A 24,101-nucleotide genomic window follows, 5' to 3' on the forward strand; every position below is an offset into this window, starting at 1 on the left:
ACAAAGTGTCTAATAATAAGAGGTCGTTTGGAGAGGTTTCTTTTCCACAGTGGACTAAGCGCGACTGACGATGATCATGAAGCTTCGTGGTGCGCCGTGAGTACGTAACGCCAGGGAAGTTCAACCAGAGCGCTCCAGAACCGCCGAACCAGAACTGTCAACAAGTAGGCCTTATGGGTGAGTGGTAGGGACTCGATCTTTTAAATCAGGTGGAGCAGTTGCCGACAGGTCTCTGTGAGTCTAATCCCACCTGTATATTGACACCACCACGGCACGGCACTGCCCCAAAATGATGATTCTCCGCACCTGGACCGCTCTGATGAGCAGACGCGCCACGTGGTATCCTAGGCACAGTGCCGTCATGGTGGCCTCGTCCAGCACGTGCTCGCCAGCGCCCTTCTCACTCCAGGGGGACGCCTTCCCCGACGCCGCCAGGAGGGTCGGTAGTGGCCGGCACCCGCCGCTGGCCGCCCCCGCTGCATTTGAAGCCACTGCTTGCTACCGTGCGAACTTAATGACCACAGGGAAAGTGCTAGAAATTGAGAATTGTCCCCCACTTCCTGGCTGCATCTGCTAAACAAGAATCGATGCAAGTTGCCCGTGCACCTTGACAAAAGTGTGCTTGAAGCCCTAAGTTTGGCATAATATAGCAATCGTTTTTATATAATGACCACCATGGAAGAACATTACGGAACATGTAGTGTCACTCATGACAATCATTATAAAAACTTCGATGTTCAAATTTCATGTGGTATACATCGAAGATAATGCCACTGACTGGTTTAGGCAGAGTGCTCAAGCATAAATGAACAGAATGACGTACAGATTGTTCTTACATTCTGTACTGTACGCGCGGTAGTTCACATGAACGCGCACGGAAACGTCGGGTGTTGTCTCGATGCGCTGTTATTTTTCAGAAACGGTGGTCTGGAGAATTGCCGAAAGGTTAAATTTCATCTCGTACAGCTCATTACACAACGCAGAGCCTCAATCGGCATTTAGTGAAATTCACATAAGCGTCACTTTCAGCGCAGTTTTAAAAAATTTAACGGGAATTCGCTCGCACTGGCCTCACCTGTTCCAGAGCCCAGCAGCATGGATAGCACGAGAGCGAAGCACGCCCTCGCCTTCATGGCAACCGCATGTCTCCTTTCTGAAAGGCTGTCCTGCGCACGTCATACGCGAAGAGACACAGAAAGCGCTCAGTGATGCGGAGGCACGGCATCTGGTCCTGAAATGGCTGCGGGGTGCTACTAGCCGGCTCCGGGCAAAAAAAAAAACGCTTGGTCAGCACAGTTTCAATGCTTTGTTCCTTCTTGGTTGGGGTCCCAAAAAGACGCCTGGATATGGTATTTGCTTAAGAATACATCAGCTAATGGAGTAACAAAGACTCTCAGGTGGAACGGTAAGCTATCACCCAGAAGAGACATGTCATCGACAACCAGCTTTCGCGTCTGGGATTCGGATATACAGGTACATAGGGCAAAACACATGTCTAGAACAACCGAACTGTGTGTTCCGCAGCTCAAAAAGCCGCTGCGACCAGGAAGGCAAAATATGACGATGAAATCCTATGAGTTTAACTGCACAGGCTTACATGAAGACAATTTTTAACCAAATGTTACCGCTAGACATCGGGTGTTCAGCCTGAAACTCACCCAGAACGTGTTCTAGGCAAGCGTTTTGCCCTCTGTACATCAAACGACCCTCAAATCAAAGTAGAGCAGCACAGGTATACAATCAAGATAGAGACTAAGAGGGGAAGGCAAGGCGAGATATGATGTCTGAGAAGAAGATAGAGACAGAGGTTTAGTTAGAAATAGAGGCAGACTGATCGATCTGAACGACGACTATCTGGCCTTTTACTCTACTCTCCATTGAGAGAGGGGAAGAAGAGACGAAAGTGGGTTATGATGGTTGACGATATGGACGGAGGACACGGGAGAATATGTTCTACCATGTGTAATTTGCTACCGTACACATGGGCAATGAGATACAGGGAGCGAAAGAGGAGAGTATTTAAGTGAAGTACATCGCCTCTATGGGCTTCTAAAGTTACATTCTATGTCATCTTATCACCATAACATTATATGCAGCAGAAAGCTCAAGTTCATCGCATCGTCAGTCAACCCGAACCTTCAGACCCAGCAGTTTTACACCGCTATTCGCTGTCAGACGGCAGCAGTCGGCGACCGGTATAATCCCACGACCTCAGAAAAAGTACAAGGTCCTCAACAGTAGATGAAACCGTTGCCCTTGCCGAAGCTGGCACTCATCGCACGCACGCGCCATACTGTCCATACTAATTGACACGGATAGCCACGGTGACTGCCGACACTTCTGCGAGAAAACACTTCCGATGCACATCCCTTCTTCTTGCGACAATAACCATGCGAACAGCCTTACTTATGTCACCATCCTATCTAGAAACATGTGTATAGGAAGGATTAGAAGCACTCCGCAATAATGTCGGACCGATATGACTCAAGGTAACATCGGTAAATTTTTAATATGGGGTCCAAAGATATATGATTTGTGAACTGCGTGACAGCACCTTTTTCCACCCCTGTACACCTAACGATAACCCAGCACTGCAAAACTGAAACCGCCGTCCGCAAAACCTACGTACAGATCTAGATGTGTTGATATTTGCCCCAAACTGTCTCATCCAACAGAGCACCTCCACTACACCCTTCAGGAGAAAGCCGTAGCACATCATCGAGCTCAGCACCATTGTCTGGCAACACCTTGTCAAGACCGTATGATATTTAAAACTCCCGATTCTCACCCCCAGCTGGACCAACCATCGTCGTCACCATCCTCCTTATACCCCGTAGCATGGCGTCTGAGAGGGATCCCTCACGCCGCGGAGCCGTAAAGCTTGTACAGTACAGACCGCATTCGATCTTACCTACTACACAAATGCTACCTTCTCCGGTTTCCAGTGTAACTATTGCAGTGTTTTAGGATATACAGAAACATTATACGATTGTAGCTTTAGGCCCCCTTTAACGGAAGTCAGTCATCACTCCGGCATCCCTGACACTATACAGCAGCCGAAACGCAAGCGATCGCTGAAGCCATTCTGCGCCACCCGCACAAAACCAACCCCATCACACTGAGCACGGACAACCAGGGTACCCTCCATGATTTTGCCACCAGTGCGCTGCTGGGACGTATCTATGACAACTGAACCAGCTCCCTCAACTGCACGTCCTTCTTTAATGAGTACCCTGTAACCATGGGCACACAGTTCAAATAACGGGATCGCACTCTGAAAGCTGACTCACAAGGAAGCCGGCATGGGACATCCTTCAAAGGGCGCCTCAATGGACGTGTGTGCGTAAACATCATCAGCGTCACCTTCACTGCAAGACCTGTATCCCTGAACAACTCTTTCTTCTGGCCGGGACATAATAGCATCTTAGTGTTTTCTGTGTCTCACTCTTGTGACGTTGTCGGAGGATTACAACACTAAGCGCGATCCAGTCCTACACCTCAAGCCCAAAAGGCACACTTAAAGGGCTATTTCACTGTTACAGCCTCCTCTCTCCCCTTTCCCCACGCCTCACCAGCCACGAATTATTTCCTATAAGCGCAAACTAATAGACAGCTTCCAAAGTTCTGTAAGTCGGCTTTTACGCAAAGATATTATCCAAAGAAGAGTTGTCGTTCACAGACGGCATTCTCAGAATCTGTTTTGAAAAGATAGGGGCAGATGCCACTTGGTCTACGTGACACCTGCTTTCAAGACTGCGCGAAGAGGGCTGTTGTCGAAAGGGTAGAATAGAGTTTTTCCAGTGAATCTGAAATTTTCACAGACCAAAATGCAGATAGGCGCCATCCCCCACCAGCACGTATCTAGCTAAATAAACGAATAAAAAAATTACCTGCGATTTAACTACTGCTGAACCTGGTAGAGAACGAAAGCTATGGCGTATCGGGCAGCTTGGCGTCTGTAACGTTGAGTGCGTTCCGGACACTGAATAGGCAGCGCGTCCCCCCTGCCACCCTGGCAGGAGGCAGTTAATGGTTGATCGCAAGAGTTTGCTCATCCAATGAACGCTAAGGCCTATTCCTGCAGTGCCATGTGTCTGCCACAACGTTGTCAGCGCTAACGCAAGCAGGCCACATCTCTCTCTCCCCACCCCACGTACCTCAAAGCGCGATTCAGGCGTCCACTGACCCAGGGAGCCAGTTATGCGCACTTCCTTTCCTTAAAATCATCGGAGTCTAAAACGTTGTCAACGCCAACGCCAATGAACACAATGAACGCCGACGGCCTACGGCTGCAGGGCCTGTTTCTGCCGAAACTTCTCAATGCCAACGCATGCAGCGCACATTTGTCACTACCGCCACGTAGCTTAAAGCATGACTGAGGTGTCCATTGTCCCAGGGGCCAGTTATGCACTTTCCTTTTCTTTGTTTTATCTGAAGGTGAAATGAAGGTAGAAACCCCAAGCGCTGCGAAGAAAGCCCCAGGTTCCGTAGTGAAACTTTCGCTTCAATAAATGAAGAGCGACTGACGCTTCGCTCCTCATGCCGTCGCCTCCTGTGTGCATACAGAGAAGTAACGCGAATGCAGTTTGCGTACGAAATTTTTTGGTTGAAAAGCTTCTTTGCAGAAAAGCTGGCTTACGCAATTTTGCAAGTTGTCAGTTGCCTTTTTTGTGACCTCTACAACCACCGCATACTTAACTGCCCAGACCACCCTCCTGTGGTCCTGTCCGCGCTCCCCTCAGTCATTACAACCTACTCTCCCGCTATCTCCTCCCCCTCTCCCCAAGCTGCATTCCACTCAAGGCTTCTGGTGGCCCACATTCCCTGCGATAGGCAACCGCTAGCTCCAAACTGCAGTCTCACCCCTCTTGGAACCTCAAGTCGAACTCATCGGTCTCCTGAGCTAAGAGGGAGAACTCGAACTGTTGTAACCTCGAACTGTTTAAACAGTACTGAGGATTTCCCCTGGAACAATGTCCTCACCATGTGGCGGCCCATTTAGTTTATTTATTTATTTATTATTTTTCAAAGGTCCAGAAGGACATTGCATGAGGGGTGGGCTGACAAAATTCTATTATTTTGGACACAGATGATCTTCGATGGCGGATTTGAAAAGGACTGGATTGATGATGGTCGCCACCTCGGATGGAAGGCCATTCCAGTCGTTGGCTGTTCTAAGAAAGAAAGACTGCTGATATGTTACAGTACGAGATTTCTCGGGGTAGACAGCGTTTGGGTGGGAGTTACGGGGTATCCGATGAGCGCGTGTGATACGGGGGGCATCGTGGTTAAAGGTGTGAAAAAATCTGTGATACAAGGAAAGACGGGCGATTTTGCGATGGCAGGCTAGTGTGGGAAGACTGAGCTGGGATTTTAATGCAGAAACGCTAGTATGATAAGAGTAGTCAGACCAAATAAATCTGACAGCGCGGTTCTGGACAGATTCGAGCATAGTGATAAGGTTAGCATTGAAAGGATCATACGCTGCACATGCAAACTCAAGTTTAGGACGTATAAAAGTTAAGTAAGCAAGAAGTTTTATGGAACGGGGAGCTAATGATAAGTTACGCCGTAAGTACCCGAGAACTTGGTTTGATGAATTAGTAACATGATGAATGTGATGGGACCAGGTTAAATCTTTACTTAAGTGTATGCCAATGTACTTGTAGGAGTCAACTGATATGTAGGAATAGTGTTAATAATGTAAGTATTATCCTGGTGGTTGCGACGGCGATGGAAAGAAAGAATGGACGTTTTAGTACCATTTAGTGACATAAGCCAAGTGCGGCACCAATCCTCGATACGAACAAGATCTTCCTGAAGGATGGTGATGTCAGTGTGATCAATAATTGGGCGGTAGAGAACACAATCATCAGCAAATAATCGAACATTAGACCTGATGTTAGACGGTAAATCATTTATGTAGATTAGAAATAGAAGTGGTCCTAATACGGTTCCTTGGGGAACGCCAGACAAGACAGAAGAGAGGGATGACGAGTGTGAATTAGCGTGGACGAATTGATAGCGGTCAGTTAAGAAAGCTCGAATCGAATCCAGAACTAAGGGATGCAGATTTAGGCGTGAGACTGTGTTAGGCGCCTATGGGGGACTTTATCAAATGCTTTTTTCAAAATCTAGGAATATGAAATCCGTGGGAATGTTACGATCTAGGCATGCATGTATATCATGAAGAAAGAGAACAAGTTGGGTGTCACAGGGGAGGCCTTTACGGAAGCGGTGTTGGTTAGGGTGAAAGAAGTTATTCGATGATAAGAACCGGGCAGTATGCGAATATATTATGTTCTCCATGATTTTACAACAAACACTGGTTAATGAAATCGGCCTATAGTTTAGTGGTGAAGATCTTGTACCTTTCTTGAAGACTGGAATGACCTTCCCGATCCGCCAGTCGCGTGGTAATGAGCACGAAGAAAGCGACTGCTGAAAAATTAAAGACAAGATGATACTGCAAAGGTCTTTGGTGTTTTTGAGAACTTTAGCGTTTATGCCGTCCACACCTGTGGATGAAGAATTCTTTAGCGTGTCTATGATTTTAGCAATACCGCAAGGGTCGAAGATGATGTTTTCCATAGGCGGATGGAGAAGGTATGGGGCTTCAGGGGGGTTATCAAGAGGTTCCTCTCTGAATACGGAGCAAAAAGTGTGGTTTGGGATATTTGGAACGTCTGATTCGGGAATGGAAGTTCCAGAATTATCAATGAAATTACATTAGAAGTAGAGGGGCTTATTGTTTTCCAGAAGCGCTTGGGATTATCGTGCAGCATGTTAGGTAAGGTGGTAGAGAAGAAGATATTCTTAATTCGAGCTACCTCGGTGTCATAAATACTAGCGACAGTGTGATACTTGTTCCAAGCCTGGGCCGTGCCTATACCTTTAGCTGCACGAAATAGTCGCTTCTTTTTGTTGCCTAGTCTTTTAAGTGTGTTGTTATACCATGGGGAATTTGGGCGTTCTGTTATGGTGATAGTTGGAATATATATGCTGATTAGGCGTTGCATTTCCGACTTGAAAAGTAACCAGTTAGCTTCAAGAGAGCGGAGCGAAAAACTAGATGTAAATTTTTCAGAAAAAGCAGTGAGGTCGCGGTTGAAACCTATGTAATCACCTTTGTCGTAAAGAGTAAGCGTTTTCTTTATCCTTTTGTTATTTTGTAAGCGGCAAGAAAATGTAGCATGAATGGCCAAGTGATCGCTAAGACCGTCCAGATAAGTGATGGGTGAGAAGCTATCAGGTTGCGACGTCAGCACAAGGTCCAGGATGTTAGCAGAATGGTCAGTCACTCGAGTGGGACGGTCCACTAATACCCCTGCTACACGGGCGTTTCGAATGCCTTCCAACCGAACGTCATTCGACTCGAATGCCAAACGTGCGCTGCTACACGACGTTTTTGAACGGCATTCGGTTGGAATGGCTTTCCAGTCGAAGGAGCTCCGCGGAGACATTCCAGATTTTGGAATGCCTTCGAAACGCGAACACAGCCCGAACCAACCAATAGCCGTCGCCGCCGCCGTCTCTTCGCCCCGCCCACCGCCGCGCGACTGCTTTCGGCTCTGTGGTTGTTCATTTCGATACCCGCTACTCGCTTTTTTCTGCTGTTTGTTTAGCAAATAGTTCGTGTTCCGTCTAGGTGAGTGCTTGCAGATAATAGTACACCAATGAACATTTACCGCGTGAGCATGAAATTTCCCCAGGAGTGCGCCGATGAGGACGACTGCAGTCATACTGCTGTTTACATTGGTTTACATCGCTTCGTATGAACAGCTTGTGCTCGTTTGCAAGACACAAAACGAAATATGCGCTTTAGTTCTATTAAATAATCTCTTCTCTTCTGTACCGGTTGTACTCGTGCTTGTTTACGCAGTGCGACAATCTGTGGGAAGCGCCGACACGATCGCTCGCCTGAGAAACACTTGACAGCCGGGTTGTTGACATCGGATGATCGGCGCTTCTCGCTAATTTTCCCGGCTTCCTCCAACATGCCCAGTACTTTATTTTAAGCTACTTTATCCAGAAGTATGTTTGGTGACCGTTCGCGTTAACTGAAATGGCCTAACTTGTTAGTTACAAGCTAGCGACGGCGACGACTGCTGCTGGCCGTAAAGCACTGCTCGGCAGCTCGTGTCACACCGCCGCTTCCCGTTCATCGTATGCGCGTCCTGCGATGTAAGCAATAGTTGATTTCATGTCCCTGTTGTCAAAACTACACTCGTTGACCATTTGCATTCGCTAAAACTTGTGAATTCATTCTTCACAACCACCGCAATCACCGATCCAACCCTGCGGATTCGCTAGGCCTAGTCGTCGCTGAAGGGAACGGAGTCGTCGTCGACTGAAATTAATTTGGCAAGTGGTTATCGCTATCGAGTGTCCAAGTGTGCACATGTGAAATATAGCCGTTCGTTTCGCTTATTTCCAATACGGATAATGTATAAGCGCGCATGTATTCGCACTGTCCCCTCATCAGCGTGTTTTCGCTCAGCCGCCGAACTCCCGAGGGCATATGAAGGCTGACCGTCCGCCGATCGGATTCGTCGGTGTCGTTTAGCCAAAAAACTTGTCCCACTACAATATTAAAGTGAACTGGATAGTTCACTATAATCACATGATGCTGTTCACCGTGATAGTGCCGTTGTCGGACTAGTGTGACCGTCGTCGTCGTTGTACACTGAAAACGAGCCGAGAATTTCGAATGCGTTTGGAAAGTGCCGTGTAGCACCGCGGGAGTCCGTCGAGTTCGAATGCCATTCCAAGTCTCGAATGCCATTCGACTCAGATGTCATTCGAAAGTACCCGTGTAGCACAGGTATAACTGATCCAGCCCGAAAGTAATACAGGTGTGCACAAAATCGCTGGCATGGGTTAGATTTCGAAAGTGTGGAAGCAAGATCGGACCATATGATGGATGGCAAATTGAAATCGCCAAACAATAAAATTGGAGTGTTGGAATAGAGGGTTGTTATTCTGTTCAAGGCGCCGTGAAATGAAGAATTAAATGAAGAATCGCAGTTTGGAGGACAATAACATATACCAACTATAACAAGTGGATATGATGCATCACAGCAAAGCCATATCATTCCTAACGGGGTTAGAATGTCCACACGAGAGCAACGTAATAAGCGATCAGTAGCAATAAGAACTCCTCCACCCCTCAGGTCACTACGACCCGTTCGAAATATATCAAAATTGGGAAGGGAGGGCAAAATCTCCGTGTCATTAATTGCAGAGGTAAGCCAAGTTTCGGTTAATAAAACTATATTAGCGGAGCATGATTCAACCAGGTTACATAATGAGTCGCGTTTTGGGATTACACTAAAAAAAATACGCAACGTGGCTTCCTGGGCAAGTTGATATGTAGTCGAATCTCAGTAATTCCAGCAAGAAGGGGACCGTAAATTTGTTTCAATTATGCAGAGTTCGAATTAAGGGGAGCCCTGTACCAAAACGCCAGTTTAAACATTCGGGGCACACTTGATCTCCGCTTTAACGGTATGAAGCGATAGCGTTAACGGCTCCCTTCAGCGACTTGGGGTCCTCTTTGTATACCACTTCGCATACACGGCCACTGTCCGACAGGACACACAAGGCCTCCCTTTAACCAAGTCGAAAGAAGATGCCTCCATGACCTAGGTTATTAAAAACTGGACGACGCTTAATCTTCGCCTTTAAAAGTAGAACACAATACAGTTATTGGGTCCCGTTCGCATCGCCTCCGCAGTTACATGAACCCTAATTAGCCTACTCGTAATTACTCATGTACGCATCAGTACCTCTGCGCCATCGCTGTAATTACATGACTCTAAGACACTTCACTAAGACAAAGACCACAACGCATTCATTAGGGCCACCTTTATTCAGATTGAAACAACGAGTTTAGACGGGTTCCTCTATAGGTTGTGCCATACAGGTGGCTGATTGCCAGCCTGCCAGTTCGCTCCCTGACGGCAAGTGTGGGGCGGATGTGCCAAGTTCAACTGTGTCCTCGAAGCGTGGCGTGTCGCCGAGTTCTGCCCCCTCTCAGGAGGACGCCGCCACTGCATCCAAGCACAAGTCCCGCCGTCGAAGACGAAGAAGTCTCTTCGGCGCTCCAGATAGAAGAGAAAGGGTGCCAGCTCTAGGGACGTCTCAATTCTGGCTTGGCGCTCGACATCGCGGATGGTTGACTTATGTGCACGTTGGTCACCATATCGAACGTCCAGCAGTTGATCATCGCAACTCTCAACATCTGTGGGCTCCGGTATAGGCAGAAACAGGTACAGTTGCGCCGACTGTTTGCGGGCACTCGGCTAGACATTGTTGCTCTTCAGGAGACTAAGATCGAAAGTGAATTGGATACAGAGGTGGCCCCGCGGCATTTCTTAACAGATTACAATGTCTGTGTGTCGCACACAATAGGGCTTTCGGCGGGCTGCTTTCTGTTCTTCAAAGAGTCTCTCTGTTTCTGATTTTATGTTCCAGGTTGATACAAAAGGGCGCGTGATACGTTGTGACTTACGGCTGCATGGCAAATCGTGGAAGTTCAACAACGTGTATGCTTACAAATAATCTGGTGCAGCGAGCAGTTTTCTTTGAGAGTGTGGCAACTCTTCTAGACTGTGACCTGTATGTCGTACTCGTGGGCGATTTGAACTGCGTGTGCGACCCACGCGACCGCACAGGTCCAAGTGAAAACACCGATAAGCGCGTTGGAATTTTATCGGCTATCACAGAAAACGCACGATTGTCCTCCGCCTTCACGTTTATTACAGGATCCTCGCATTCACGTCTGGATCGGATTTACGTTTCCGCAGATCTCTTTAAAAGGCGTATTTTGTGTTAAGTCAGACCTGTTCGTGGTTTATATATGAATATTGCTGACGTAACCATTAACTTATATCATTCATATATATTTACGTGCCGGTCTAATTTCGATGTAGGAAAAATTCTAGCGGCCCGTGTACTGTGCGATGTCAGTGCACGTTAAAGAACCACAGGCGGTCGAAATTTCCGGAGCCCTTCGTTACGGCGTCCCTCATAGTTTGAGTCGCTTTGGGACGTTAAACCCCCATAAAACAGACAAACAGAACAGATATATTTACCTCACAATGTTACAAATTGAATTATAGTGCCAGACATGAAGCGCAAAAGTAACTGTGGGGGCACGACAGGACCACGATACCTCGACAGTCACGTACTAATTGCACTCGTATAACTACCAACCTGTTGTATAACTAATACTATGGTAAGACAGTATTAGCTTACAATGTGACTTACTAGCTGTATGAAACTGGTGTGAAATATGGCAAATGTGTTTAAATATTGCTAAGTGCAAGTTCATGCATATCCATAGACTGAATACCCCATACCTACCGTACCTGCGGTTCTCGTTTACATGCCACTAAAGCATACAACTAAAAAGAAGAAAATCAATGATTACTTCAGATAGAGGAGGAAAAAAAATGAACCTAGAAGCCAAGTTTGATGCCTGTAGGTTAATTAGTTAATTAAATATAGGCAAAAATGTCGAAATTGCGTCGAAATAGCGTGGACGTCGATATAGCCACGGTAACGGCGTGACGTCACATCCATCGGAAGTCGTCACGGCATAATAAAAATTGTCACAGGATGGTCGGAAAAACGTCGGATATGTGTCAAATTAGATGGAGAAATGTGTAATAAGGCGAAATTATCACATAATATCCTCGAAAGATGTACAATTTGGGTATCGATATAGCCACGGGAACGGCGTCACGTCACATCCACCGGAAGTCGTCACGGCATAGTGTCCTCGGCTTTCGCCTCTCAACACTTTAGTTTGTGCCCCATAGTCTCTCGAATTTTGGCAGGGCGACCGCGTGCAATCTATTTCTCGCCACTGAAATTTATTATGTACTGCAAATTATTCATGGCACAAGACTTTATATCCAGCGTTTTTCAGAGTTTTCGCAACTTTTGTGTGGGATTCGTCTTTTGAATCAATGAGGCGTGATAACCTTTCCGGGCCTGTAAGTGGTGGGGGCCTCGGTTTAGTCTACCTGTATGTGCGACAGATGGTTTCATGTTTTTCCGAGACACTACACACCCAATAGTGCGTGCATTCCTGCAAGTAAATTTAGTTCATGCTTTACAAAGCATCATTGTGTCTTCTAATGTTTCTGATCATCCGTGTTTGTGAGGACTCATGTATGAGGTGTATTTTTCTGTTCGTTTCCTCTTTGTTCGTTTTTTCCTTAGTTCTTCTTTTCGGTGGCGAGAAAGGGTTGTTCAAGGACTTAAAGGGACCCTGAAATGGTTTCTAGAACCAGATTCTATTGCAACAGCTCTGTAGAGGTGATCTCTGCGAGTATTCTAGTCCGATTCAAAAAGCTGCGCGTGAAACCAATAATTTACAAACAATTTTTAAACCTTTCCGCTCACAGCCGGTAAGGGCGACACCTCACCTCGCGTTTTTAGCCGCCCCTGCCCAGTGACGTAAACTGGGCAGCCTTGGCCATGGACTGGGCGACCGTTATCATTGGCTCTGCCCACTGACGTCACGCGCAATTTTTGCAATAATTCATTTCAAACTGAGTACTGATGCTCCTTGAAATACTATTTCATTAATTGTTTATTATTTTTTAAAGCACACGTGTACAGAGGTAAGCATCCAGCGCATTTTTTGAAAGTAATGTAGAAGTAATGTAGAAGGTGTAAGAAGAAGAAGAGGACGTCTCCGCGGTGCCGCACTTCGTCGTCATCGCTGGTGGTTCGGGCGCGAGTCTCGTGCTGTGGCTGCCTCCTTCGGCTGGTTCTGCCGTCTTTCTCGCCCCTTTGACCGCATCGGCATCGGCCTTTATGGGCCACTTCCCTGCACTCCGCCCGCTAACCGATGGGTAATCGTCGCCGTCGATCACCTGACCCGTTATGCCGAGACAGCCGCCCTTCCCACGGCGACGACTCGTGACGTCGCTTATTTTATTCTGCACCACTTCGTCCTCCGTCACAGCGCACCTCGAGAGCTGCTCAGTGAGAGGGGCCGTGTATTTTTGTCAGAGGTAGTTCAAGAGCTCCTCTCAGCATGTCAAACTATACACCGTGCGGCTACTGCCTACCATCCGCAAACAAACGGCCTCACGAAGCAATTCAATCGCACTCTGGGCGACATGCTCGCAATGTACGTTGCGTCTGACCCTTCCAACTGGGATCAGGTACTTCCCTTTGTGACTTTTGCGTATAATACCGCCCATCAAGCGACGACAGGCTTCTCCCCTTTCTTCCTCTTAAACGGCCGTGAACCATCCTGTACCATCGACACCATTTTACCCTACCGACCCGATCCGTCTGAATACACAACTATTTCCGACATTGCCCACAAGGCTGAAGAGTGCCGTCAGCTGGCCCGCACCTTTACTTCCGATACACAAGGATACCGCAAAGACGTGCACGACAATGCCAGGCCTGCTCCGACGTTCTCCACTGACTCTCTCGTTTGGCTTTGGGTTCCTGCCGACAGCAAGCTCTCCATCAAGTAGCACGGCCCTTATCGCGTCATTCAACGCACGTCTCCTGTCAACTACCTCATTGAGCCAGTTACACCTTCCTCGGACCACCGCCGTCGTGGTCGCGAGGTCGTCCACGTTAGCCGCCTCAAACCGTACTACAACCCGCCTGTCGTTTCTTTGCCGTAAGTCGCCAGGACGGCTATTCCTTCTCGCCGGGGCCATTGTAAGAAGAAGAAGAGGACGTCTCCGCGGTGCCGCACTTTTTCGTCATCACTGGTGGTTCGGGCGCGAGTCTCGTGCTGGAGCTGCTTCCTTCGGCTGGTTCTGCCGTCTTGCTACGACCTGAGCGCTGCATGCGTTGGTCGCCGTGACCCACTAATAAATCCACTGTTCAAAGGAAGTAATGTAGAAGAATGATGTAGAAGGAAATCCGTCTGCTCACAAAAGCACGTGTTCTCGTCAAATCTTTGCTCCCGCCTTTGCGACTTTCCTAGCTGCACCGACGAGTCGCTGCTGTCGTCACTGTCGTCGTCCTGTGGGTCTCGGTATGGCGTGTACTGATAAGGCTCGAAGCCCATCTCAGCAGTGGCTGCACGCAGCCGCGCTTCGAGCTCCGGATCCATGCCGTTTTAAGCTATGCGATAGCAGCTGAATTACGAAACTCACGCGCGGGAAAATGGCTGCGACCACCGGTAGTAAACAAGCCGAGCGCCATTGCTTGACGCATTCATGGGCGGAGCATCGCCCCGTCTTCTTTTTTTTTTCGGAGCGAGCCTAGCGTGTATGAGTTGAGGGAAGTAGGTGGGGGAGAGGAGGAGCATCATTTTTAATCGGCGATATCTTCGGTGTTGATCAAGTTCGCTTAACAATTTTTGCGGTGCGGTGACAAGTGATGGAATACCGATTTCTCGTGCGCTTTTGCTAACCTTGGCAAATAGCTTTTCAGGGTCCCTTTAATCTGTGTACACTTTCCTCCGCCAATGTATCGCTCTGTGTATGTTTGCCGGGACATGACGTACTCAAGAGAGTACGTAAAATGCCCCTTTCGCCGTGTACAAAAACATTTTTCTTTAAGTTACTCTCTGAGACATTGCCAGATAAAACATGGCTAGAGAAAAAGGGTATTTTTGTGTCTACGGTGAACTGTCGCGTTTGGGATGCTCCTGAAACAATTGAGCATTGTTTTATCAATTGTAAAGATGCAAAATTCTTCTGGGACATCATGCAACGGACAATTAAAAAGAAGACTTAATCTGATGCCGCATTCGGTACGATTTCTCACTGCGCTACCATTTGTTGATGAACCCTTATAGTATATGTTATTTTAAATTGGATTACACAGCTTATACAAAACACGCATGATGGACCGACATTGTGAATCTATTGTTTCTGCTGAACGCCATTTTTGTAGAATGATTGTACACCTAAATGAATTGTATGCCCATACCGAGTATGAACCGGAGTGGTACTCACTCTTAGTGCTGTGCTGTTCATTGCTTTTTTCTACTTTTGTTGCTTAGATGTGTCGTGTTATGGCGTATTAGCTATGTACTCCGAATTGACTCTTTTCTCGTGGTACGTTGTTTGTGAGTGTTGATGTGCCGCTGTCTTCTTAACGTTGGTACATAGCTCATCTACAGCTGCCGCGGTGGCTCAATTGTTATGGCGCTCGGCTGCTGAACCGAAAGACACGGGTAGCCGCGGCAGCCGAATTTGCATCTTCGAAATACGTAGAGCGAAAAACAATACGTAGTAAGTAAGTACGAAATAAATGCGGTAAGTACGAAATACGTAGCGCCTCCCATTCGGGAGGTGCTGGGTTCGATCCCCAGTGCCGCCGGGTACCCACCGGTTTCTTTAATGGGTACAAGATTTCCCCTGGCCTGGTGCTCGGCTCTTCTAGGGTGAAATGCTTGGGAAAAGGGTCTTAGACCAAACAGTTGCTTTGGCGGATGAGTGATAAGTTCCCCCGCCAAGCAACCATACCCTACTGAAAAATCCGGTATGAATTTTAAACCGGAACCGCATACCGGGTTATTGTACAGGATTTGCGATACCGGATTACCGGAATATCCTGTATAAAACAGGACAGTCGAGTATAATACAGGACTCTCCTGTTTTGTACAGGATACTCCGGTAATCCGGTATCGCAAATCCTGTACAATAACCCGGTATGCGGTTCCGGTTTAAAATTCATACCGGATTACAGGACAGTCCTGTATTCTACAGGCTAGGCCCGTATTATACAGGAGGGCCCTGTATCACAGGACAAAGGCAGGAATAAAATGCTTCAAATATATTCCACTTGGACTAAATCTGCCCAAAAACTGGGGCCATAAGTGTACATGCCAAATGCTGCAATATACAGAGCCTCAGAAACTGGTAATCTGCGATTATCAGCGACTCATTTTGCAGTCGATGTGCAATTGTGTTACTTGCTCCCAGCTTTTACCAAGTATTGGTAGCTTGGTGAGTATTATAATGCATCAAAAACTCCAAAAGATGTTTATTTTTTTCGCATGTCTTGAACCAGCTCACTGAGATAATAATTTAACTCTTTGCGACGATCTACCGGCGCTGGGGTCTCTACAGGGTGCTGGCCAATGAAGTAGTGAAAAGCACCTGCAGAAAAGAAAATATGATTGGTAGTACATAATGCCCCCACCTTATCATTTAATTGGGCACTGACACACAACATAATGCATTGAGCACTGTGACATGCAACTTACGGCCAATGGCTTGTAGCTTTTCAGGGGTCACTGGCTTCCTGCCCACTGTCGAGGCTTCTGACTTCAGGTTCCGATGGCAAGCTTCCCCGGTAGCGCTCCTTTCCAGGAGTTGTGGAGTCGTCAAAGGCTGCGTCCTTGCAGAAACGCGAATCTTTGGGTGCCACCGTAACTGCTGCCCACGTTGCCGAAGGAATAAAAATTCCATTCCCGAGGTGGACCTGTATGCAATAATTACAAATGCATACCCCAGTAGCACCAACGGGGCTCTGAATTGCGGGCCCTCGTGGGCCCAGACAAGCCACAGACAAGCAAGGCGTCTCAAGACGCCAGGCCCTGAGCATTGACAATGCTCAGTATCGTGAATGCACCTCGCCTTCCATATTTGAATCAATAATGTACAGAAATTCTGCGTCGTAACATTGTTGGTGTGTAAACAGGTTGCTCGGACGATTCCGAAGCTTGCGTGGTCATCCTCCATTATTTATGGCACATACCGCAGCATCGATGCGATGCTTGATGTTTGTTCAAGGGCTTGAGCCGCTCCCCCTTAGGACGCTTATCGATGATTGCTCTCGCACGTGTACACCACATGCCTCTGTAAAGAAAGAATACAAACTATAAAACTAATTTTAGTCGTGTTATCATGAAGGACAAGCAATTTCGGTATGTAACTGAAAGAAAATTTTGCGCTATTCCGTCCCTCTACGCTGTGCAATCTACAAAGTTTTAGTTAAAAAGACACTGGACAGTTAGAACGTGTCTGTTGACGTCGAGCATATCCCCGAGACGGAGGCAGTACTTAAAGAACAGAGTGATTTAAAATGCGTACTTACGTCCTAGCAGCACGACGTCGCCGTCATAATATTCCGACTTCACCGCCGTGGCCTCCACCGGTCAAATGTTCACCACTCACGTCTTTCGGAGCGAAGTCATTCATCACTGAGACAAGGATGATAGGGTTCCACCATATTTGCACTGGACGTACGCATGAAAGGCGATGTCATCTTTGATCATGGATTGATCAAGGCAACACGAAGAAAGGCGCAAAAAATTGTATAACACAAATTCAACGCCAACGAGCGAGTGCCAGCGTGTTTTCGCAGCTACCTTCATCGCTTGACACTCAAATTCCCAGCCGCAGGAGAGAAAAACCTGTTCCCAACAAACGCAGGAAAGGCGGGGGAGGACTTCTGCATAAAGTCACCGCGCTGCGACCGGGCACAGTGAACAAGCAGAATCAGAACCTCCTCGCCACTTCATGGAAGCCTCGCGGGTCGCGTGGTCGGGAGGGCGGCTTAAAATGCTCGGTCGTGGGTTGTAGAGTGAGCGCCTCCGCGCCGCTTCGGGGAACGGCACTGGAAGGGACAGGACAGAAAAGCCAGGAATGCGCAGGTTTTTTATTTTTTTTTTGCGACCAGACCCAGTAAAAGCAAAGGCGGTGAGGAGAGAAAAGAAAAAAGCTTTTAAAAAAAAATTGCGCAAAGACGGGTTACTCGTGTAAGGTTTCTACAGGTGTTTTTTTTTATTTTGTTCTCTCGAGCGCTGTATCTTTTAGCTAGCACGAAGTGTCGCCCTTAAGGGAACACCCCAAGCTGCCGCCTCCGTTGAATTAACCTTTTCTTGTTTGTCGATAGAAATGTTCTGGGCGATTTGTGATTAGTATGTGTTCCTGATAGAGTGAAGGGTGGGGCCGCTCGCGATGACGCTTGGACAAGTTGCGTTATCAATGGGCGATCACTTGAAGAAGAAGTGCAAAGAATTCCTGCACGAAAACCAAGAATTTTCTTTCTTCATCGACGCGTCGCTAGAGGCTGCCGCTAGCGAACATTAAAAGGAGCTGCTGCAATGAACGCGACAGTAACAAACCTTTTTGAGCCTCTGGCGCAGTCACCGGAGGCTCGCCATGTTTATCAGCCAGTCTTGAAGTTCTGCACTGTGAAATCAAGAGTAATCTTCGAAGGACTTACGAAGGCTGCTGGCGGATATACGTATACTAGCCGGTTGCCCGCACACAGCAGCCCTGGCTTTGTCAGGGTGCTGCACGGGAAGCAGCCCCCGCCTTTCATGCACAAACTGCATGTTTTGCCACTGCGAAGCTCACGCTTAGCCCTTTTCTTTTCCTAGACCTTTCAACAAAACCGTGTATGTGTTGATTATCGCACTTATGCGCACGCTGCCCCCCCCCCCCCCCCTAAAAAATATCTGCTCGCGTACAACAGTCCATCTGCAGACCAAGCACCAGAACCGCAGCACATATCGCTCTGAATACAGGCTGGTATGTCCGGTTTGAGCTCCGTACCGGACTAGTCTGTCCGGTTTGAGCTCCGTACCGGATTGGTCTGTCCGATTTGAGCTTCGAACCGGGAATGGACTGCCCGGTATGAGCCCCGTACCGGAGCGGTCTGTCCGGTTTGAGATCGATACCGGACCGGTATGAACCGGTATAGCCATCAAACCGGACGGGTCTCGCCGGTATGAGAGTGATACCGGACCGGTATGAAACCGATATGTTCCGGTAAAATCCGGTTTGCCGCGATACCGGATTTTTCAATAGGGTAAGTCCGCCTCGTGCGGCATAAGCCCAATTTGTGGCCCTTTTTTTTAGGACTTCTTCCAAACGTACATCCCTAAAGAAAGCCGAGCGCCAGGCCGGGGGACGCTTGTACCCTTTTGACCGGTGGGTGCCCGGCGGTGGGTTTCGAACCACCCACCTCCCGCTGCCTAGACGGGCGCTCAAACCACTAGGCCACGACGCAGATGCAATTGCTCCGACTAGCCCAGTTTAGCTTACTTGTGCAGTCGAATTTCGATGGAGGCGAAATTATACAGGTCAGTGCACTGTGCGATGTCAGTGCACGTTAAAGAACCCCAGGTGGTCGAAATTTCCAGAGACCTTCGCTACGGTGTCCCTCCAGTCCTGAGTAGCTTTGGGACGCTAAACCGCCGTGAACTAAACCAACCATAGCTCATGTACATAAAACATCGCATCATTGTAACGAATACCATGTTAAAAATTAGTTAGTTATATGGGGTTTTATGGCGCATAAGCAACTATGGCTATCATGCGCCAAACACAAGGTTAGATGATGTTATGTTAAGTGTATAGAAGTTACATTATATTAAATTTAAAACATTGGCTTTCTTTAGAAACTTACAAACAAGTGAAAACTCGACGAGTGTTTGCTCGCCTAAAAGCAATGCGGGATGAAATGGAATGTGTTCATTGTAAAATACCGTAAAAATTTTTTTTCGAAGTTCTTCGAGATGCGAACAAGAGATTAAAATGTGATTCACTGTGAGCTCTTCACCACACATTTCACACACAGGTTTGTCTTTTTTTGTTAATAAGAAGTTATGGGTGATGTGTGTGTGGCCTATGCGTAAACGACATAAAATTACTTCGATAAAACGCTCTTTATGGCGGCATGATTTCCATTCTTTTAAAATGGGCTTTATGGTATGCAGCTTGTTGTGTCCTTCATTTTCCCAAGAAGCTTGCCACTTGGCTCTTAGTCTGCTATGCACTAACTTCATGTAATCCCTAGGAGGCAAATTCACATGTTTTATTTCCATGGTTCTGGTTTGTGCAGCACACATGTCGGCTCTCTCATTGTCCCGAATGCCAATGTGACTGGGAACCCAGCAGAATTTTATAACATGTTTTTGTGTTGTGACCTTTACTATATTGCGTATGATGCTTCCAATCAGTGGCTCCGTGGCATTTTTGGAGTTTAATGCTGTAAGAACGCTCAGTGAATCTGTATAAATGATGCTCTTTTTGAAGTTTTCATTTGTTATTTTCTGTGCCGCAACATTAATAGCATAGCACTCCGCGGTGAAAACTGTAGCACATGAGGGAAGTCGTACTGCATTTTCATTTTTTCCTTGTATTACTGCGCTTCCCACATGAGCATGAGTTTTTGACCCGTCAGTATAAAATGCAGTGTAATTTCTGTATTTTTCTTGTAGTGCTAGGTATTCTTGTATTATATGGTCGTGTGGTGTACAGGTTTTCCTGAGGCGTGTTAGTGTGACGTCACACACTGTGGGGAGAGTGTACCACGGTGGTAGCGCTTCGTGTCTTGGGGCAATATATTTAATTTCGTTTAGTATGTTCGGAGCTTGGCATTTTTCTTCGAAGCGCAAGAGCAACGGCTTAATCGCGTTAGGCTTGTTGTTGAAGAGTATTCGGGATGGGCATTTCGTCAGAATTGGGTAACAGAGATGTTTGGGCTGAGACAGGATTTTGAGGATGTATGTACAAGTTAGTGCAGTTCTTCGATCTTCTAAGGAAGGTTCATTCGTTTCCACATACAGACTTGCTATTGGTGAAGTTCTGTAAGCACCGGAAGACAGCCTTAAACCAAGATTGTGGATAGGATCCAGTCGTTTTATGTAGGATGGTCTTGCTGAGCCATATACTATGTACCCATAGTCTAACTTAGAGCGAACCAGAGAACGATATATATGTAATAGGCATGCCCTATCAGACCCCCAGCGTTTTCTTGACAGTAGTTTCAGTATATTGAGGGCCTGGGAACCTTTTTTCTTTAAGCTGTTTATATGTGGTAAGAAAGTGAGCTTTTTATCGAAAGTTACTCCTAGAAATTTATGCTCTTGTTTGACAGGTAATGGGGTCTGGTTTAGATATAGTGTCGGGTCGGCCTGTAGGCCTCGTCTCAAAGAGAACAGAACCGCTACTGTTTTCTGAGGAGAAAATCTAAATCCGTTTCTATCTGCCCAGGTAGCCAGTTTATTTATTGTTATTTGTATCTGTCGCTCACAAGTAGGTATGCTGGAAGACGTGCATGCTATTTGGAGGTCATCTACGTAAACTGAATACATTATGGATTTTGGGATTACTTTTCCTATGGAGTTCATTTTGATGATGAATAAGGTCGTGCTGAGGATGCACCCCTGGGGTACGCCAGTTTCTTGTATAAAAGTGTTGGAGAAGGTTGCGCCTAGGCGGACTCGGAACGTGCGGTTGGTTAGGAAGTCGTTCAAACAGCTCAGCATCCTGCCGCGGATACCTAGGTCCGCTAGGTCACGGAGGATACCGAACCTCCACGTGGTATCGTAAGCCTTCTCCAGATCGAAGAAGACCCCGATACAGTGTTGCTTGTGGATGAACGCTTCCCGGACTGTGTTCTCAAAGCGAACAAGGTGATCGGTTGTGGAACATGTCTTTTTAAAACCGCACTGGTGTATATCTAAAAGTTGCCGGGACTGAAGTATGAAGGTTAGTCGGATGTTTAGAATGCTTTCGAATGATTTTGCTATACAGCTAGTGAGTGCTATTGGCCTGTAACTGGTGGGACTAGTTGGTGGTTTGCCAGGTTTTAGAAAGGGTACTATGATTGCTTCCCTCCATGCTTGGGGGATTTCTCCACTCATCCATATTTTATTGAAAAATTTTAGGAGAGCCTCTATGGCAGCCTCACAGAGGTGAGCAAGCATGGCATAATGTATATTGTCTGGGCCTGGTGCTGTCTTTTTAACGGATGTTAGTACTGCGTTTAGTTCATGCATTGTAATAAGCTGATTGTAGTCTTCATGTATGCACGTTCTGAAGGGAAGTTTTTGTTTTTCTACTATTGTTTTGTGTTTTTGAAAGGAGTGTGTGTAGTTGGACGAGCTTGAAACTGTAGAAAAATGCTCACCCAATATGTTGGCCTGTTCTTCTAATGTTGTTTGAGTACCGGGTGTTGTTAGCATTGGAAATGTGAAAGGAGTAAAATTTCCAGTGAATTTCCGCACCTGCTCCCACATTTTTTTTGGATGTTATTGAGCTGTTTATCGAGGATATGTACTGTTGCCATGATGCCCTTTCTGCGTTGCGTCTGATGTATCGTGCTTTTGCTCTTGCTTTTTTAAAGTTTATGAGATTCTCATGTGTTGGATATCTCCGAAAAATGCCCCAGGCTTTGTTTTGTTTCTTTTTTGCATCTTTACATTCTTTTGTGTGCCAGTATTTGTGATTTTGTTTTACTATTCCAGAGGATTGAGGAATAGCTAAATGTGCGGCAGCTAAGATACAATTTGTGAACTTTTCATTGATCTCATTGATGTCAGTATTTTCTAAAACTATGTTCTCTAATGTGAGAGAAACCAACAGCCACAGAAACCAAGGGGCACAGGGGATTTTTTTTTAATTATTTATTTATTTTGTGCTCTTGTTCGATTTAGAATATTACTGAATATGTTATCGCTTAAAGCTAATTGATTAGAAAAGCAGAAGAAAAAACAACCACATGCCGCCGGTGGGATCCGAACCCACGACCTCCGAATTACGCGTCCGGTGCTCTACCTCTGAGCTACGGCGACGGCTGTCAATTCTTCTGCTTTCGGGGGTATTTATGTTTACAAATAACCTAACCTTGAGAGTGTTCATCAGCGCCACCCACGTTCGTAAGCGGCGGACGTAGAACGTCCTGAGTTACCGCTGGTGTGACGTAGAACGCCATCGAACGGCGAGGGTTTGAAGCTGTGTGAGAACCCTGTTATGCTTCCTATGGCATCAAGGTTGCCAGAACCGAGGCCCTCGCTAAGCAATTAAGCAAACAAGGGAAGGGAATGAGGGGCTCGTTATAAATATGAGAGAAACCAACAGCCACAGAAACCAAGGGGCACAGGGGACTTTTTTTAATTATTAATTTATTTTGTGGTGTTGATCAATTTAGAATATTACTGAATATGTTATCGCTTAAAGCTAATTGATTAGAAAAGCAGAAGAAAAAACAACCACATGCCGCCGGTGGGATCCGAACCCACGACCTCCGAATTACGCGTCCGGTGCTCTACCTCTGAGCTACGGCGACGGCTGTCAATTCTTCTGCTTTCGGGGGTATTTATGTTTACAAATAACCTAACCTTGAGAGTGTTCATCAGCGCCACCCACGTTCGTAAGCGGCGGACGTAGAACGTCCTGAGTTACCGCTGGTGTGACGTAGAACGCCATCGAACGTCGAGGGTTTGAAGCTGTGTGAGAACCCTCTTATGCTTCCTATGGCATCAAGGTTGCCAGAACCGAGGCCCTCGCTAAGCAATTAAGCAAACAAGGGAAGGGAATGAGGGGCTCGTTATAAATATGAGAGAAACCAACAGCCACAGAAACCAAGGGGCACAGGGGATTTTTTTTAATTATTTATTTATTGTGGCTTGTGCACTAAAGAGTTGCCAGTCAGCTAAATGTAGCTTCCAACACCGTGGTTTTGTGGGAATAACTGTTAGCGAGGATGAAAGACTTATTACGACAGGGAGATGATCACTTCCATATGGATTGTCTAAAACACTCCAGTTAAAATCGTTAAAAACAGACGGTGAACTAAAAGACAAATCTAAAACACTCATTTTCCCCGAGGTTGGGGAGCAGTATGTAGGTTTATTAGAATTGAGTAAACAGACGTCATTGCATAAAATAAAATCCTCTACGAGATGGCCTCTAGCGTCAGTTTTCTCGCTTCCCCAAAAACATGAATGTGCATTAAAATCTCCAACTACCAGGTATGGCTCTGGTAGCTGCTCTAAAAGATCCTCTAAGTCATGTAGTGTTAAATTAAAGTGCGGATCAATATATAGTGAGCACACAGTGATGGTTTTATGGGCAACCAGAGTGGCTGCGGCAGCTTCGAGTCTTGTTTTTAGTTGAAGCTCTCGTGCCGGGACACCGTTTTTCACTATGATGGCTACGCCTCCCGACAGCCGGCTCGCCTGTACCCGATCGCGGCGGAAAACAGTGTAATTCTTAAGAAAGTTATTTTTTGGGGACCTAAATTTGTTTCTTGTAGACATAAGGCGACAGGAGCGTGTGCTCCTAGTATGTCTTTTATGTCACTGTAATTGTTTAAAAGTCCTCTACAGTTCCATTGTATTATGAAAGCCATCTTAATTT

General features: G+C 46.7%; 1 protein-coding gene across 2 annotated transcripts in view; it reads right to left on the reverse strand.

Moving 5' to 3' along the window:
• LOC149355189 (uncharacterized) overlaps positions 1-24,101 on the reverse strand; it is a 173,380-nt gene that overhangs the window by 7,471 nt on the left and 141,808 nt on the right. For both annotated transcript variants that reach the window (XM_089583697.1, XM_089583696.1), the window contains exons 3-4: positions 1,076-1,166; positions 307-476 (exon numbers count right to left, since the gene is read on the reverse strand). In XM_089583697.1, the coding sequence (XP_089439823.1) occupies positions 307-476; positions 1,076-1,133 (228 nt within the window). In that variant the 5' untranslated portion in view covers positions 1,134-1,166. The remainder of the gene's footprint in view (positions 1-306; positions 477-1,075; positions 1,167-24,101) is intronic.

Source organism: Amblyomma mixtum, chromosome 3 (genome assembly GCF_055824585.1).
Source record: "Amblyomma mixtum isolate Tamu chromosome 3, ASM5582458v1, whole genome shotgun sequence".
Taxonomy (NCBI): domain Eukaryota; kingdom Metazoa; phylum Arthropoda; class Arachnida; order Ixodida; family Ixodidae; genus Amblyomma; species Amblyomma mixtum.